This window comes from Pelophylax lessonae, assembly GCF_965119305.1.
Source record: "Pelophylax lessonae genome assembly, chromosome: 1".
NCBI lineage: Eukaryota > Metazoa > Chordata > Amphibia > Anura > Ranidae > Pelophylax > Pelophylax lessonae.
Genome location: NC_138768.1, coordinates 230,067,093 through 230,086,778, shown reverse-complemented (window position 1 = coordinate 230,086,778; position 19,686 = coordinate 230,067,093). Strand labels below are relative to the sequence as shown.

Sequence of the window (19,686 nt, the reverse complement as noted above, 5' to 3'; positions counted from 1 at the left end):
AAGATAAGTGGTATAGGTAACAATGCATACCTAGACCAGTCAATTGCTACCAGAAACATCTTACAGGTAAAAGCTTACCTGCCGAATGTTTTGTCCCACATATTCAATAACCATCTCATCTGCTGCAATTGGCTCCATTGCAAAAAGGCCCCAGTCGTGAATATGGCTCCTGCAGAAACGCAATTTCTTCTTGCGGAACTGAAAATACAATTTGTTAATTTATTGAATATATTCATAGTTGTCAGTGATACGTTTACATCTCTTAAATAAACAGCTACCATTACATAGGGCCCTACAATTATTCGACATTTTTGATCATTTTTCAGGTATACGTATTAATTGGTCTAAGTCTGTCCTCTTTCCACTTCATCCATCGGTACCTTTAATTGATACTCAGACACCGTTGAAATGGGTACAGGACATGGTGTATCTGGGTATCAAAGTGGGTCCAACATTGGATGTGTACCAACAAAATAACATTGACCCTTTAGTTTTACAATTAAATAAAAGGTGTGCGTCATGGCGCATGCTTCCCCTATCCCCAGTTGGTAGAATCAATTTATTAAAAATGAGTTATCTTCCAAAATTTTTGTATTTTTTTCGTAACTCCCCTATCGATATGACTAAAAACTTTTTTTCGAGATTAGACAGTTTGGTAACAACCTTTGTATGGGCCGGGCGTATTCCACGAGTCGCAAAACGTACGTTATATCTTCCACTTGCAAAAGGGGGCTTAGCGCTTCCTAATTTTAAGCTGTACTTTTGGGCGGCTGTACTGGTGACGGTCCGGTGGTGGTTTTCCCAACCCAAAACTAACTCCGCAGTTACACTAGAAGCAGCATTGCTGGGTTCCTATGCGGCCCTTAGTAATCTTGTTTTCCGGGGTGAACGGGCACATCCTCAAATAACCAGTCTGATGAAGACGGTGCTGCGGATATGGACGCGGGCGCGGGTGATATATAATACACCTCTACATATATCCCCCCACACTCCGTTGTGGGGTAATCCTAATCTATTACATTTGTACCAACTTCCTGAACCCCAGGTATGGGCTGCCAGAGGGATTGTCACTATGAAACATGTTATTAAAGATGGAAGACTTCTAGGGTTTGACGCACTCCAGTATACCTACTCATTGCCTCCCACTATGGTTTTTCGTTACCACCAGCTTAGTCATGCTATGCGGGCTCAGTTTCAAGGCCCTGTTATCTTGGAATCAGACCCTTTGGAGAAAGGGTTAACGTTCAAGGTAATAGGGAAAACTCTCTCTGCTATATACTCTATCCTTTCAACAGATCATGGTCGGTCTCTTGAGAAAATCTATAATAAATGGAAGGACGATATCCCTGACCTGACGGTTGAAGATTGGGAGGACTCGGTTAATAATTATATCCCCTCAATGATAGCGGCTAGGGATAGATTTATACAACTTAAATTTTTACACAGAGCATACTATACGCCACAACGTCTTGCTAGGATATATCCTATGAAAGATCCCTCCTGTGCCAGGTGTGGGCATGGAATTGGTACTTTTATACATGTAGTTTGGTCATGTCCGGAGCTGGCAACCTTTTGGAAGGCCGTGACAGATACTATTGGGGAAATTTTTGACATTACGATTCCCTTGGACCCAAAGGTAACTCTACTGAGTAACCTTACACAAGTGGGAGGGGATAGATACGATAAAATGTGCATTATGTATACCTTGTTTTACGCCAGGAGAGAAATCCTTTTGCGATGGAAGCTACCCGAACCTCCCACCCGATCAACTTGGATAGCTGCCGTTACTAAGACACTTCCATTCTACCGTTTCACATACGGTAGTAGGAATTGCCCAAAAAAATTTGATAAAGTGTGGTCAGCTTGGATTGATGCTGTAGGCGTGCCAATCTCACCTGTTCCATAATGACAGAAGTAGGAACTTATTAAAAATATATATATTTTTTTTTTTGGTTGTTGTTGTTGTTGTTGTTGTTTTGTTTTGTTTTCTTCTTGTGCAGAGTAATGTAATGTAGTTGTAATTACTTGTTCTGTTTATATGTTTAATAAAAGAAAAATCTATTTGTAAAAAAAAAAAAAAAACAGCTACCAAAATCAAGTATTATTGTTAAAGCCCAATATCAGGCAAACATCTTTCTAATCTTGGACAGAATTGGTAAGGTTTAGAAAATCTGTCCGATTTTAATCGCCTGCATTCCCATTGGTGAGAATCTTTCTCCACCTCCAACTTAAGTTCTTGTGAAATTGTTATAGGAACTGGAAGAGAGGGACATAGAAATAAACGAAAACACTCCCTCCAGTGGAGGAGCTAGAACCTCTGTCAGTTTTTTTTTGTGAATAGAAGAGGGCAAGAAAGAAAGATGTAATTCGCCAAATGGGATTCACACACTAATACAAAACCAACAGAATCTTCCCCACTCTGCAGTTGGGTATAGCAGTGCTTCTTATTCTTGTCCAGTAACTCATCGAATCAAATGGCCACTTAACACTTAAGCCCTTGCTAGCCTAAAAATTGACACGTATGTCAAAATTACCCATTCTTCAGTACAGGCATTTATACCACTTTCATATAAAGTAACTTTATTTTAGTTATAGTAGTCCTCCATAATATAGAATGGCAGTAATTAATTACAATTCAAGGAAACTCAGTAACTAAAGTTTTCTTTCATACAAATCTCAAGTTTGTGCTATGACTGTAGCCATTCAAGATCTATCAAAAATATCAGGTTCTTCCTTTAGAGTACCCCCTTACATCAGGTGTCCCAATCATAGTGCCCATTTACATTAGATGTGCCCATCAGAATGTCCCCTTACATCAGGTGCCCGTTTACATTAGATGTGCCCATAAGAATGTCCCCTTACATCAGGTGCCCCTTTATATCAGATGTGCCCATTAAAGTGACTCCTTAAAACAGAGTGCCCCAATCAGAATGCCCCCTTACGACGTGACACGGGGGATGTGGCTAGGTAATGGCGGCGTGAGGACGCAGCAAGCCGGAGTTCTGTGAGTCAGAGCGGTGCTTGTACCTCTGCAGTCAGCGTCCTGTCCCCTGTGCGCGCAGCCTACATGCCGGCAACCCAAACTCTAGTACAGCCGGGGGTTACCACGAAGCGATCGGACATCACCGCATATTTTTTGAGACGACCCGCTGCCATACAAAGTTGTGCAGCTGTGTCGAAGATGGCGCCGACGCGACCCCCGGACCTGCAGGCTCTGCCTCACAACAAAAAAAAGCACCTAAAACAACTACGGATCAGATAGGAGATTCTCCCCTCCCCACACAGGACTCTCCCCCTCAGGATTCAGCCATGGAAGAGCATGGGGCAACACAGGCTCTTCAAACCTTATCACCTCAATATTTGCCGGTCACAGAATGGAAGGAGTTTGTATCCCGCATTCCAACAAAGCAAGACATCAGTGACATGGCGACCACAATCGTGAGTAACCTAAAAGGTGAAATCAATTCTATTAAGTTAAAAGTGGATCAGGTGGATGACAGGGTTGGACTGGTGGAGGAGGCACAATCCCTATCTGACTCTAGAATTTATGAGTTAGAGCATTCACAGTTGTTACTACAACAGATTACCATATTACAACTTAAGCGAAAATCGTAACCGCAGAAACAATATTAGACTTAGAGGTCTACCGGAGTCTGTTCTGGGCCCCGATCTCGAAGAGTGCGTGGTGAAGATTATAAATGGATTAATGGAGCGTTTGCTCACAGAACCTATCGAAATAGATAGGGTTCATAGGGTTAAAGCCCCACGCAGTACAGGAACAGAACATCCACGCAATGTCTTAATTAGAATACATTTTTACGCCTTCAAGGAGGAGATCATAAGGCGCGCCTGGAACCAGGGCCCATGGGACTTTGAGGGAACCCAATTGCGATTTTTACCAGACCTCTCTCATAACACCTTGCGGATGAGGGCTATGTTGAAACCTCTGTTAGAGGAGATCTACAGGGTAAAGGCAACTTATCACTGGGGCCATCCATTCCATTTAGTGGTCATACAAGATAAAAAGACGTTTGTGCTAAGGTGGTATGACCAACTTCCTGATTTGTTTTCATTTCTTGGGATCTCTCCAGTTCCTGTCCCTGACTGGCTGGGTGTCTATGGAAGTTGGGGTCCCGGAGGACTTTTACCAACCTGTTCATTAACCCGCCCTCAACGCCGTCTGAGAAATCGTTCAGAGACAGTAACAGAGGAAGCCCCTATTTCATCTCAGGACTTGTAAAGATCTCTGGCTCCCAGAGATGTCTGCTCAGAACATGGGAGATAGACTTAGGGCCCCCCCTTTTTTTGGGGGGCTGACTTTTCCTTTTTGCTGATGACTGCTAAATACAATGGAATGCTGTTATATTAGGCTTGTGACCTCCCCCTCCTCCTCTTTTATTTATTTATTTTTTTTTTTTTAGCGGGGGACGGAGGGTTAAATTATAAGGTCAAGTGGTGAATTTGGCTGGTCAGTGACGGGGAGCCGGGTGATGTGGTGGGTGGGGGGGTGATTGGGGGGGTGGGGGTTTTTTTCTTCTGCTTCCCTCTCTCTCTTCCCCCCTCCCCTCCTCCCCCGCCTTTTTCCGGGGGTGGGGGGGTTTTTCCCCCCTTTTTCTCTCCCCATCCTACATATTAGAGGTGTGCCCGCTCATTTCACAGCTCCGTATGTATAGTGGTGAAATCTTTTCTTTTTCCTTTTTATTTAAATTTTCGGGTTTTGATTTCTCACGGAGCCAGCCAATCACACCTACCCCACGGTAGGATGCCCCTGGTTGCGCAAAGTTTTTCTTTTTTAGTTAGATTGTATATACAAGGGTCGGGGGGTATATGTATAATTTTTCTCCCTTTTTTTTTTCCTTTCCTCTCCTCTTTTTCTGTTTCTTACCTGCGCTCATGGCCTCGGTTGGGCCTGTGAGAGGGGGGGGGGGGGAGGAGGCGGAGGGGATAGCTATAACATCGAGATCCCATAGACGCACAGATCCTGGCTGTAAGATTTCCACACTTAATGTCAGAGGTTTGTCCACTCCACAGAAGCGTACACGGCTGTTGCAGGACTTAAACCGTTGCCATACTCAAATAGCATTTTTACAGGAAACATATTTTAAGAAGGATTTCCTACCTAAACTCTGTAATAGAGATTTTCCCTGGGCATATCATGCCCCTTCTCCCATCACTAAATCTAAGGGGGTTAGTATCCTTATTTCCAAAGCGATTCTGTGGACATCCAAGGAGGTACTGGCAGACCCTATGGGAAGATAGTTACTAGTGAAGGGGAGTACTGGCCACACAAAACTTACACTGGTGAATGTCTACCTGCGTAATTCAGACCACCTGGCATTTTTACAGCAGTTAATACCTGTTATCTTGGGATTTAAGGAAGGTCATTTAGTGATGGGGGAGACTTTAACTTTGTCTTGGAACCTCTCATGGATACTTCAAAGAAGTATTCGTGTATGCTCGGTTGCGGCGCCTACAGCGAGAACTTTCTATTTTAAACTTGGTTGACACCTGACGGCTAATGCACCCGAGCGTACGAGATTTTACTTATTCTCCGATCCACAATGCCTATACCCAAATTGACCGCCTTTTGATCCCTCAGTCGGACTTACCGTTAGTTCTCTCATCTTGTATCGACAACTTCTCCATGTCAGACCATGCTCCGGCACATGTATGCATGGATTGGGACTCTAGACCACCTAGACCTGCTTTGTGGCGTCTGAATGAGTCATTGCTAAAATTCCCAGAGACTAGGGCAATAATAGAAGAGGCGTTGGGCAATTATTTTTTGGAAAATAGGGATGACTCTTTGTCCCCCTCAACAATTTGGGAGGCTCACAAATGTGTGGTTCGGGGGGTTGGCATCTCAACGTAAAAAAATTCAGGAGAAAAAGGTAAATGAGTTGCTCTCTCAAATCGAAGATCTCAGTAGACAGCATAAAAGATCATTGGCTATCGAACATTTAGCCCCTCTCACTCGAGCGAGAGAGGAGCTAAATAGCCTCCTCTTCCAAAACACAAATAAGAGTTTGATATGGTCTAAAAGAAATTTTTTTGAGTTTGCAAACAAACCAGGGGTGATGTTGGCAAGGGCACTAAGGGGTCCAAGGAAACAAACGTATATCTCCCGCATAAAGACGGTGGGTGGTGGGGAGGTGCATACCTCGTTGGCGATTGCAGGTGAGTTCTGCTCATTCTACCACTCCCTATATAATTTACAGACCCCAGGGGGAGGAAAATTGGACCATGCAAAAAAACTAGAGCAGATAGAATCTTATCTTCGAGATTCTGGAATGCCCGTATTATCGGCGGAACAAACATTAGCTATGGAAGGAGAGATTACAGAGAAAGAGTTAGTTGCTGCAATATCACAGGCCAAAACACATAAAGCCCCTTTGACCTGATGGGTTTACATTACCTTACTATCAATACTTCAAGACACATTTAATACAACCCCTTTTAAGGCATATGTTCAGGATGGGATGGTGCTGCCCACAGACTCATTAAGGGCTTATATTACCCTTATACTCAAGGAGGGGAAAGACCCTCTATTATGTGGCAGCTACCGCCCCATCTCACTTCTAAATTGTGACACAAAACTCCTGGCAAAAATACTCGCAAACCGCCTCGTGCCTTACATTCCCCACCTGATACATTTTGATCAGGTGGGTTTTGTAACATCACGTGAGGCAAGGGATAATATGACCCAGGTAATAGATATTATCCATGCAGCACATGAATCCCATAATAGAATGGTGTTGCTTTCAAAGGATGCGGAAAAAGCCTTTGACAGGGTGGCCTGGAGTTTTATCGAGGCCACCCTGTCATATATTGGACTAGGCCCACAGATGTTGATATATATCTTATCACTCTATGCCAACCCTTCAGCAGCAGTACGTTCCAATGATTGGAGATCAGACTATTTCCTAATTTCGAATGGCACTAGGCAGGGATGCCCATTATCGCCTCTTATTTTTATTTTAACACATGAGCCCCTGCTTTATTCAATACGTAGATCACCAGATATTGCAGGGATGTGGGTTGTTGGCGAACAGCAGTTTCGCGGACGACCTTGTGTTCTTCATCAATAATCCAACTGTGTCACTTCCAAATATTTTGGAGGCACTTCGAGTATATGGAACATTAGCCAATTATAAGATCAATCTTACCAAGTCGGCAGCGTTGAGCATCTCTATGCCTTCACAGGAGGAACTTCAATTACGTGCATCCTTCCCGTTTCATTGGGTCGAGGGTTCATTAAAATACCTGGGGATCCAAATTACAGCGGATCCGTTGGATATATATAGGAAAAAATTTCTTCCTTTATTAGGGAAGATTAAAGCCGACCTGAGGATATGGCAGCAACTAACTCTAACCTGGTTCGGCAGGTGTAATGCACTTAAAATTAATATCTTACCCAGGATTCTGTATGTAATGGAGGCCCTTTCAATTGCAATCCCCCTTGTTTTCTTTCAACAGATTAGGGCGATGTTTCGCTTCTTTATTTGGACCCATAGGTCCCCGCGGATCTGGTTACAGACCCTATCTTTGACAAAATCACAGGGGACGATAGGGCTACCGGATGCATTTCGATACTATAGGGCTATTCCACTGACACGGGTAGTGGATTGGAGCTGTAATATGGCTAATAAACGTTGGGTTGGACTGGAAGTCGGTGAGACGGGCCAACTGACCCCCCCAGCACCGTGGTCGATTTACACTTCCACGGACAAGATTCTTTCACACCCCACTATAGGGGGCGACAATACGAGAAACCCGACATATTCAACAGTACCCTAAAATAGCCCCAGCTCCTTTCCCTCTGATACCTATTCTGGGTAATCCGGAATTTCCTCCAGGATGTATGAACGCGAAAATACGACGCTTGGCACAGGTTGGCAAAACCCGTATATTTGATGTGTGGCAGAGAGGCCATATACCTACCCAGGAGGAAATAACAGCATGGTCAGATATTGATCTAGATCATTTCAGTATTTATCAACTGAGACATTTTCTTAAGACATATCAGCAAAAGAGGTACGTTCCACGTAACTTATCCCTTTTGAAAAGATATGCATTTCAGATGCCCCGCCTATACACTTGATATCTTTATTTTATACATGGCTGACGGAGGACCAAGAAGGTCAACAGTTGCCGTTTATACGTCAATAGGAACGTGAGCTTGCAGTATCCCTGACTCCCAGGCAGGTGAATAAGATTTTTACTACAGTCCATAAATCTTCTATGGACAGTAAATCCCAGGAAACGGGATACAAAATACTCACCAGGTGGTATAGAGTCCCTGAGGTGCTGCATAAAATGAATGAGAACTGTTCGGACAGATGTTAGCGTTGTGGATCGGAGGAAGGGACTATGCTACACATTTTTTGGTCATGTCCCTCCATAGAGGCGTTCTGGACAAAAATTGCTTCAGTTATCAACCAGCTAACTGCAGTTGAGGTTCAAGATGACCCTGCTTTATGTCTACTTCATCTTACGAAAAGCTCTTTAAAAAGATATAGAAAATCATTGACACTTAGACTTTTGAACGCTGCAAAAGGCGTGTATACCTGCTTTGTGGAGACAAACCCAGTCGCCTACTCTGGCGCTATGGTACTCTAAAGTAAAAGAGATCCATAAGATGGAGGAACTTACATCCTCTTTGAAAAACACAGAGGAGGAGACCAGAGTCTGATGGTTGCCATGGGTGCACTTCATTGGTACGGAAACTTTCTTAAATACAACATGAAGAATTACCGTCTGGACCCCTCCCCTCCTCCGTCTTCTCCCTCTTTTTCCCTTTCTCATTCCCCCCCCCCTTTTTTTTTTTTTGAGAATGGTGTGTCGGGGATGTATTTAGATAGATACATAGATAGATAGATACAACTTTATTGTCATTGCATAGTACAGGTACACAGCAACGAAATGGCGTTTAGCATCTACCAGAAATGGCAAAATGTAGCAGTCGTACAAGAGTGCAGATAACCATCTAGCATATTTACAAATTAAAAAATATATATACACACACACATATATATATATATATATATATATATATATATATATATATACATACACACATACATGCATACACTACATACACAGATGAGTGTGAAATGTTGGGCAGAATGTACCGTAATGATAAAGATACATACAAATATATATAGTGCAGATGTACTGAGAAGTGAAAAGATATACTATGTAGTATGTACACGTATAGTACAGAGGGCATACACAGTCTTTTGTTTGTGTTTGTTTTGTAGGGATTAACGGTGTAGTGTTGAGTTCAGTAGTATGATGGTGGATGGAAAAAAACTGTCCCTGAACCTGCTGGTTCTGGTGCGCAAGTTTCTGTATCTCCTTCGTGATGGAAGGAGGTTAAACAGTTTATGACTGGGATGCGAAGGGTCCTTGATGATGTTGTGAGCTCTGCGCAGACATCTACTGTGGTGAAGGTGCTCAATGGTAGGTAGTTGAGTGCCAGTGATGCGTTGAGCGGTTTTGACCACCCTTTGCAATGCTTTACGTTCACACACAGTGGAGCCTCCGTACCATACAGTGATGGAGTAGGTCAGGATGCTCTCAATGATGCAGCGGTAGAAGCTCGTTAAAATCCCTGGGGACAGATGAGATTTCTTGAGACATCTCAAGAAGTACAGGCGTTGTTGTGCTTTTTTTACCAGAGCTGACGTGTTCTGCTGCCAGGACAGATCCTCAGAGATGTGAACTCCCAGGAACTTAAAGCTGGAGACTCGCTCTACCTCGGTTCCATTGATGTTGACTGGTAGATGTCTCCCGCTGTTGGATTTCCGGAAGTCCACAATAAGCTCTTTGGTCTTTGTGGCGTTGAGAGTCAGGTTATTGGTGGCACACCATACTGCCAGATTACGAATCTCTTCTCTGTAGGCCGATTCGTCATTGTTTTCGATCTGGCCGACCACGGTGGTGTCATCTGCATACTTGATAAAGATGTTGGATTTATACAGAGGAGCACAATCGTGGGTGAACAGGGAGTAGAGCAGTGGGCTCAGAACACAGCCCTGTGGTATGCCAGTGTTCAGAATGAGGGTTGAGGATACCTGGTTTCCCAACCTAACAGATTGAGGTCTGTTGGTGAGAAAGTCCAGAATCCATCTGCAAATAGGGGTGCAGATACCCAGTTCACTGAGCTTAGTGATCAATACAGTGGGGAGGACTGTATTGAATGCAGAGCTAAAGTCAATGAACAGCATTCTGACGTATGTGTTACTCTTATCCAGGTGGGTGAGAGCAGAATGAAGAGCTGTAGAAACTGCATCCTCAGTTGACCTGTTCGGGCGATAGGCATACTGGTGTGGGTCCAGTGTAGGTGGTAGACCCGCAGTCAGGTGATTCAGGACCAGCTTCTCAAAGCATTTCATAGCAATGGGGGTGAGTGCAACTGGGCGAAAGTCATTCAGGTATTCAGCAGCTGAGTGCTTGGGCACTGGTATGATAGTAGTGGTCTTCAGGCATGTTGGTACTGTGGCTTGGGCCAGTGACAGGTTGAAAATGTCAGTAAAAACCTGTGCCAGTTGTCCAGCGCATGCTCTGAGAACACGTCCCGGTATGCCATCCAGGCCAGCTGCCTTACGTGCATCCACTCTGCTAAACACTGAATAGACGTCCGTTGTTGAGAGTGAAAGTGAGCTGTAAACAGTAGCAGAGTCCGTGGTTGGTGTAAAATGTCCTGTGCATTGGTCAAAGATATACTATGTAGTATGTACACGTATAATACAGAGGGCATACACAGTCTTTTGTTTGTGTTTGTTTTGTAGGGATTAACGGTGTAGTTAATTCCATTTAATTCACAACTATAATAATATTTATTTGTAATTTGCAATGATTTTATGAGTATAATAGGGGCATGCTCCCTTCTTCCTCATGTTATTTTTTGTTTTGGTTTGTGCACAATTCCTCATGATTTAAGTGGTATAGAGGTTGTTTTGGTTCACTCATCATCACCCCGTTGTGGGGGTTGATGAGAATTGGGCGGGTGGCACGTATGCACATTAGTGACTTGACCATTTGGTATACACCAGATAAACATGGGCATTTATATTTTGCACCCCAACGTTTTTTGGAGATTGGGTTAGGGGTATGCTCCCCCCCTTTTCTGTAAGGGGGGCCCTTTTTTTTTTTTCACCTTCCCGTGTGGTTGTTGAGAGCAGATACCATAATGAACCAATATGTGTTGGTATTTGTGTCCTATAAATTTCTTTTTTTCGTCTTAGTTGTTTTTTTTTGTATGTATATAAAAATTAATAAAAATTGTCAAATTAAAGAATGCCCCCTTACATCAGGTGTCCCAATCAGAATGCCCCCTTACATCAGGTGTCCCAATCAGAATGCCCCCATACATCAGGTGTCCCAATCAGAATGCCCCCTTACATCAGGTGTCCCAATCAGCGTGCCCCATTACATCAAGTGCCCCTTTATATCAGGTGCCCCAATCAGAGTGCCCCTTTACATCAGGTGTGCCCATCAGAGTGCCCCTTTACAATGATCCTTGCCATCAATGAATGCTGATAAGCAGGGATCTGAAGATGCAGATTGTCGGTCGACGGTCCGGAACAGGAACGTCACTTGGTTTAGGTCGGGACCGTGATCCGCACCACTGTTATATAAAAACACAACTGCATTACATGCATTATGGACTTTTACAAATAATCAGACTTTTACTACTGCAGATGAGAACCAAGACTAAGGGTCCTTTCACACGGGGCGGACCGTTTTTTGATGTGCTCCAGCACTTTTTTTTTTACGGACACGGATGACACTTGTGTCATCCGTGTCCGTTTATCATCCCATCCATTTGCGGATGATAAACGGAGATAATACATGGCAATGGGATTGCGGATGTCAGCGGATGACACCGCTGACATCCGTTTTTGCGTCCGTTCCGTTTTTTTTAAACAGAAGAAAAATAGGGTTCTCTTCCGTTCCAAAAAACGGAACTGATCGCAAAGGACGCAAATCGGATGTCAGTGGATTACCATCCGCTGACATCCGCAATCCCATTGACATGCATTATGTCCGTTTTTCATCCGCAAAAAAATGGGTTGAAAAACTGACATACGGACTGTGTGAAAGATATAGACAAAATATTTATTTAATCGAAAAAAAAAAAAGGAAACATTATTCAGCTGGGAAGTCTAGGAGGAAGTCATAAAATATTTGAAATAACAAAGGGTTGCATACCTTCAGCTGATTAAATTTGAGCAGATCACTATCACAGCTTCCAGTAAAGGAAGAAAGCAGTCGGCGTTGTTCCGATCTTCTTTCTGAGCCTGCTCTGGTGGAGGTGTGAGGCTGAGCAGGAATACTCTTCCCCTAGGTAGTGAAACAGAGCTGTCACTGACAAAGTGTGTGCAGGTAACTTGCAGAATGAGCATTAGAGGTGCATGTTTACTACACATCTGTTACATATTACATTTTTGACTCAAGAAAAATAGGCGAGTACCAAATACTAGATAAAAAACGGTTTCTAAGGCCAAAGAACCTGTTAAGAGTTTACGCTGACTTTCTTATCTGCATGCATGAACTGGGTCTGAGACTCCAGTTTTAAAACCAAATACAGCCAGGCCACTAGAATTTTGAGAAGATCATCAGGAATGGCAGCCTCACTACAGTTATCCTGTCCAGGTAAGGCACTGAAAGAATGGGATGGGTCAGAAAAAAAAATGTAACCAATATAAAGGACAGTCGCTGAGTGCTTATAACTTTTTCTTCAAATTTCTAATAATTCTTAATCAGGAATGTAAATTTAGATCAATAAATTTTACAATGGTCCCACTTCTATATTACTTAGCAGCTCTTGGCTTTTTACTATTGTTAGTGATTTACAGTGTAAAGCATTTTTTTTTTATAAATAGTAACAAGCATCACCTACCTGGGTATCATTCAGAGGCTCTTCAGCCAAAGAGCGATTATTAATGAGGTATTTAAGTTTGTCCTTATCATCAATTTTATAATAGCCCTCACTACGAGCACAGCCTGTAAGATGTTCCCGAAGTCCATCATCCCGTTTCTTCTTTTTGGGGGAAAAAACACTGGTTGGTGGGGAAATGTTAAGGAATATGCACAGAAACATTTTTCAAATTAAAAAAGAAATAGACCAGCCAACATAGAACACTTACAAAAAAATATTACACAAATTTTCACCTAATGTACAATACTGCGCAAAAGTCTTAGGCAGGGGTGAAAGAAAATGCTGTAAATTAAGAATGATTCTGAAATAGAAGTGTTAATAGTTTCTTTTTTATTAATTAACAAAATGGAAAGTAAATGAACAGAAGAGAAATGCAATTTAAATCAATATTTGGTGTGACCACTCTTTGCCTTCAAAACAGGCTCAATTCTTCTAGGTACATGTACACAGTTTTTGAAGGAACTCGGCAGGTAGGTTGTTCCAAACAACTTGAGAACTAACTACAGATGTTCTGTGGATATAGTCTGCCTCAAATCCTTCTGTCTCTTCATGTAATCACAGATAGACTAGATGATGCAGAGATCAGGGCTCTGGGGGAACCAAACCATCACTTCTAGGACTCCTTGTTCTTCTTTACACTGAAGATAGTTCCTAACGACGTTGCCTGTATGTTTGGAGTCATTGTCCTGCTGCAGAATAAATTTGGGGCCAATCACACGCCTCCGTGATGGTATGGCATGATAGAGAAGTATTTGCCTGCATTGGTCAGCATCGAGGACACCAATGACCCGAACTAAATCGTCAACTCCATTTGCAGAAATGCAGCCCCAAACCTTGATGAAACCTCCACCATGCTTCACTGTTGCCTGTAGACTCGCATTATTATACCGATCTACAGCCTATTGCAAACAAACTGCCTCCTGCTACAGCCAAATATTTAAAGTTTTGACTCATCAGTCCAGAGCACCTGCTGCCATTTTTCTGCCCAGTTCCTATGTTTTCTTGCATAGGACATGGAAACAAAGCTAAGCGACTCAGCTTTGCACGAAAACACAGGAACTGGGGTGCAGAAAAATGGCAGCAGGTGCTCTGGACTGATGAGTCAAATTATATATTTGGCTGTAGAAAAACACAGTTTACTTGCCAAGGGCTGGAGAGTCTGCACACAACAGTGAAGCATGGTGGAGATTCCTTGCAAATTTGGGGCTGCATTTCTGCAAATGGAGTTGGAGATTTGGTCAGGATCAATGGTGTCCTCAATGCTGAGACATAGAGGCAGATACACATCTATCATGCCATACAATTTGCGAGGTGTGCAATTAGCGCCAAACGTATTCTGCAGCAGGACAACAGCCAATGTCATTTAGAACTATCTTTAGTGTAAAGAAGAACCAGGAGCCCTGGATGTGATGGTTTGGCTCCCACAGAGCCCTGATTTCAACATTGAGTCTTTATTGTATTATGTGAAGAGACATAAGGATTTTAGGCAGCGTACATCCATAGAAATCTATGGTGAGTTCTCCAAGATGTTTGGAACAACCTACCTGCCGAGTTCTTTCAAAAATTGTGTGTAAGTGTACCTAGAAGAATTGATGCTGTTTTGAAGACAAAGTGTAGTCACACTAAACATTGATTTGCATTTCTCTTCTGTACATTTACTATCCATTTTGTTTACTGATAAAAATAAAATGTTAACACTTTTATTTCTGAAAATATTCTTAATTTACAGCTTTTTTTTAAATTTTGGCGCAGTACTGGATGTCTCTCCTTCTGTACAGAAACCCCATGTACATAAACTATGTCTTCTGTAAATAAAACTGAATCAGTGCTGTCCACAGCAACCAATCCAATTTAAAATAAGTATGGAATTTTTTTAATCATACTAACCTAGGTCGCATTGATGCTGCATCTATCTCCCGCCATCCCTAAGGCTGAAAACTTAGAGATCAAACACTGCTGATTGCTCATTTCTCCCCGTCGTTCTGAGCAAAGAGGGGTGAATGTTAGTCACAGCCTATCTGCTCTGCCCCTCCAGCGCTCACCGGAGCGCTGGGCCATGGAGGGGGTGGGGGCGGCTGGCTCAGTCTTAGGTTAAATCTAAACCATCTTGTTTGAAATCTTACATTTTGCAAAATCCACACATTTACTCCATTGAATTCCTTGACACAAATTCACTATATCCTGTGGATTTTCACTACCTTATCAAACATTTCCAAGAGCCTTCTGTCTGAGCTACAGGGGTGCTAAGCAGAGGTGTTTCAGTTGGTGGAGTCAGTACAGGAATGCCTGCTTGCAGGCAGCAAGGTACAGTGGGATGTATAGTCTGGGCTGAAGGGTTTGTGCTGGGAAAGGGGGGTTGTGCTTAGGGAAGGGGGATTAGGGAAGATCTACACTAAAGGAGATCAAGGCTTGGGGATAAGGGGATAATTTGTGTGGCTGTGCATTCTGTACTCCTGCCCCATGTACTAGCGATATAAAGGGGAATGTTCAAAACTGGAACAGCCAGAATCTGGAGCAGCTGTGCATAGTAACCAATCAGATTCTAGCTTTCATAACCAATATGCTTCTAGCTTTCATTTTTAAAGTTTAACTGAAGAAGCCGAAAATAGAAGCTGATTGGCTGTCATGCACAACTGCTCCAGATTCTGTCTGCTCCCGTTTTAAAAACTCCCCTCACTGTGTTTTACGTTCTATGCTCATTACTATTGCACACTAAGTACATTACTCCTGAAGTTCTTCAAGGCAGGCTGTAAGTAGAAAAGCCTAGGTAATAGAACAGTTTAATTTTATTAAATTGAGTGTGCAGAGGTGTGTACATGTCTGTTACATTCTTGCTTGTGGCACAATCATTAAAGTGTTTTGTGGGTAAAAAGGACTGTGGCTAAGTACAGGGGAAGTAGGCTCAGCTTTTTTTTTTTTTTAAATATGCCCCTTTCGCCCACTGTTAGAGCAATTTGGCCACACCAATCATACAGTATACAAAACTTTATGTAATGCAATGAGAGAATACATTTTACTCATACAGTAAAATGCAAGAAAATATATGACAATCAGCCCAAAACTCTTCTTTAAGGTGGTTAAAAGCCACGGCACCTTTTAATGTTCCACCTCATTATCACAGACTAATATACGGTAATTTGTAGTAAAGGATATGAGGATGGTAGACCCAAAGAGTGTCATTAAGCCAGTCCATGCCATTGTCCTGTTGTAGCAGCCTATCATAAGTGATGCACAAATATTTGACATCCTCTTCGTCTATTCCTCCATTCCATATATCATACAGAATGGTCATCTCCTCAAACTCTGAGCGAGGCTTAAAGAGAGATCGGGGTGGAGAAAATTCAGGAGAAGGAATAGCAGATATTTCATCAAATCTTTTTTTAGGCTTCCAGTTAGGTTTTTTCAATTTGCTATAGTCTTCCCCTTCTCGTCTCTCCTCCTTCCATTGGTTCTCAAGTTCCTTTAATGGGACTTTCTGATTTATGGCTTCATACACTGGAATATTAGGGTGTTCCTCGTCCCTGAAATCTAATGGAACAGCTGCTGGATCTTTAATTCCACAGACTTCATTAGCTTGATCAAACACACCCTTACCCAGGGCAATTTCTGTTAATGCAGCCAGAGGAAGGGTTTCTGAGTTTTTGCCAACATTATCTTCTATTGCTAGTGCAGGAGGTGGCCTTTTGGGCCTCCCAGACTTCCTTTTACTTGTAGGAAGTGTAGGTGAGGGTGAAGATTCCTCAATGGAAGGAAGATGCATTTTAGAGAGCTCACATTCACTCTCTTCACCTAATAGTTTATCTTCTGTAAGGTATGTTGGAGTTACAGATGATTCCAGATCATCAACATTTAAACTACTGTCCTTCTGAAGATCCCCTCTTGGGGGACTAGCAAATGGGATGGGTGAAGGAACACTATTCAGAATTATGGAAGCACTGGCTGGTTCTTTAAATGAGTTTTCATCAGGTTCATCAACTGAGGGCTTTTTGTTTGAGGGGTGGCAAGGAAACATAGCATTAGATTCAGGGAAAATTGGAGTAAAGTTAAAGTCTCTTCCAGGAGTCCTTGGAATGCCGCTATTAATTATGCCCGGGGACTGAGAAAGGTATGAAAATGGGCTTCCAGGAATGTGGGGGGAAGTTAGAGTCAGACTATTACCTGTAAGAGGTGCATCACTACCAGGCGTAGCAGGGACAGTATCAGTGCTCTGTGACTTCCCAAGGTGTGATGACTTGCCAGAGAATTCTCTGCCTGGTGTACGTGGCAACTCTTCCTCAGATAGCATTTTTGTGACTGCTAAATGCCCACAGTTCTTTTCAGGATGGACTGCTGGCTCCTCATCTTTATGAGGGAGTAAAGGAAGTGCAGTAAGAGCTACTTTGGGGACAGCTGGTAGAGGGACCTCAGAATCCAAATGAGATGCCGCATCTCGTCCTGGCGTGCGAGGACAGAGTACCTCTTCCTCTGCAACAAAGGGAGGTAATTTAGCTGCTATTTGCAGAGTATCTGAAGGAATCTCCTCAGGTTTAAGAGAGAAGCTGGATTCACCAAAAGCTCCAGTAGGTGTTGCAGGACGAATAGCCACATTCTCCTGAGCCTCTTCATTTGGGATGTCTAGGACTGGCTCTAGGCGGAGTTCTACATACACTTCAGAAGGATCTTCAATAGCTAAATCTGCAATAGCTAAAATAAAAAATAAACATAAAATGTTGTCATGATGCCAAGCGCAAATCTTGGAAAACAAACATTTTCCAAACAGATGAAAAGGAGCACATTAGGATCTTAGTAAAAAATCTTGGTAAGGTTGAACTCCAAGCACAAAAATTTTAATTGAAATACATTATTTAATAGACACAAACAATATACCTTTACCCCATGCATTTACAAACCCAGATTTTACTTTGTTAGGCCCTTTTCACACGAACGATGCGATCAGAGCTGCCTGTCAGTTTTTTTAGGCAGATCTGATCGGATCCTCCATGCATCCCTATGGGGCAGCGGATGTCAGCGGAGACATGTCCGCTGACACCCACTGCTATCCGATTCCGATCCTGTCCGTGAAATCCGGATGGATGGAAACTCTATTTTCCATCCGTCCAGGGGATCGAATCGGATGAGAGCGGATAGGCGGTCCGATCTCATCCGATTCCCCCATAGAGAGCAGTGGGGCTCTGACACCTCCCTCTTCATGCACAGAGCGAGCTGTCACCTGCCTGCTCAGCGGGGATCGGCAGATCGATCCCCTGCTGAGCAGCATGGAGGCGGACCATGTGAAAGGACCCTAAATGTAGCATTAACATAATCACTGTGCAGCACATAGCATGTGCAGAGAGTAGAGGTGTTGGTGGGACCCAGCAGGTCCTCCCACTACAGGCTACAAATACTGTAGCTGCTGACGTTTAATATAAAGACAATTTCCTGTCCAGGGAACCCGCAATGTCGGCACCCAAAGCTGACCGCTCCATCGTCTGAAGGGGCAGGCGTCTTTACTAAGGGAAAAAGGAAGTGAAGTCTTGCGGCTTCACAGCCTGTTTCCTACTGCGCATGTGCGAGTCGCAGAAGGTAGCAGGGGGAAGGTCTGCAAATGACTTAAGTCGCCGCGGTGCCCTTACACAGAAGTGTGATCGCGTACCTGTTTTTGACAGGTATTCGCTCCCCCCTACCCCCCAAAAGGTGCCAAATTTGGCACTGGAGGGGCGGAGGAAGCAGATAAGCGGAGCTTTTCCTTTTAGGTGGAACTCCACTTTAAACACTAAACTAATAAAAGAGAAAATTAATACACATATTCGAAATGACCTGTTAGTGTCTGCTATTAAAAGTACTGACCTAATAAGATTACAGAACTACCAGTCCCACTTAATACAATTAGCTTAACTGTACAACCTCTTATCTGTCAAAACTGAAATATATTCTAAGTTTTCCATAACCCACTATTGAATGATATAACCACACACTTTCATAAGCGGCACCTTGGTTTGATGGTGATGGAGCTTTCTCAATATCCTTCTCTGTTTCATCTTCTACTGGTTTCTCTGGTAGCACTTCTCCCACAGTGATGTGTTCCAATACACTTTTGGAATCAGCAGTTGGTGTGTCCAGGCATCTATCACCCACAGCCGATACTTCTTCCACCGTTGATGGTGTTAAGTCTTCCACAACCGCACCTTCTTCGGTTCTTTGCTCTTCTTCAGTGGAGGCCTTGGCTGGACTACTCTGAATGGACATGCCATCATCTCGGTCAATTTCTGCAGAGTCCTCCTGCTCCACATCTACCTCCTCATCTTGATCTTCCTCAAAAACTAATTCTTCCAACTCAGAGTCGTCCTCCTCTTCTTCTTCTTCAGATTCAGAACTAGATTCATACTCTGAGGACTCTTCACTTTCATCTGAGGAATCTATTTGAGCTTTAGAGGAAGTCACACTGGTGGCATCTTCTAGAGAAAGTAAACCAATGGTTACAGAATGTTTTTAAATAGGCACAGGAAAACATTGTTTAATTTATTTAATCCTAAAAGTTAACAGGTTGTCCAGAAACCCTCTTTCCACTTACTCACTGAGGGGGTTGTTAAGTCAGCACATATTTAAGTAAAAGCCAAAATCTTTTTTTTTTTTTCCAAAAAAATCTTACTTGTAATAAAAAACACAACATTTTTCTTTACCGCCATTTCTTTAAATACATCTTGTGAAATACAAAAAAAAGGACAGGTTTCTAATGCACTATTTGAGTATACAGAAATTCA

The 19,686-nt window shown here is 42.9% G+C and overlaps 1 protein-coding gene across 1 annotated transcript in view; it reads right to left on the bottom strand.

The window, feature by feature from the left end:
* SETD1B (SET domain containing 1B, histone lysine methyltransferase) overlaps positions 1–19,686 on the bottom strand; it is a 136,568-nt gene that overhangs the window by 11,896 nt on the left and 104,986 nt on the right. The window contains exons 12-16 of the mRNA XM_082261769.1: positions 18,916–19,380; positions 16,078–17,629; positions 12,908–13,067; positions 12,217–12,348; positions 79–198 (exon numbers count right to left, since the gene is read on the bottom strand). Coding sequence (XP_082117895.1) covers positions 79–198; positions 12,217–12,348; positions 12,908–13,067; positions 16,078–17,629; positions 18,916–19,380 — 2,429 coding nt within the window. The remainder of the gene's footprint in view (positions 1–78; positions 199–12,216; positions 12,349–12,907; positions 13,068–16,077; positions 17,630–18,915; positions 19,381–19,686) is intronic.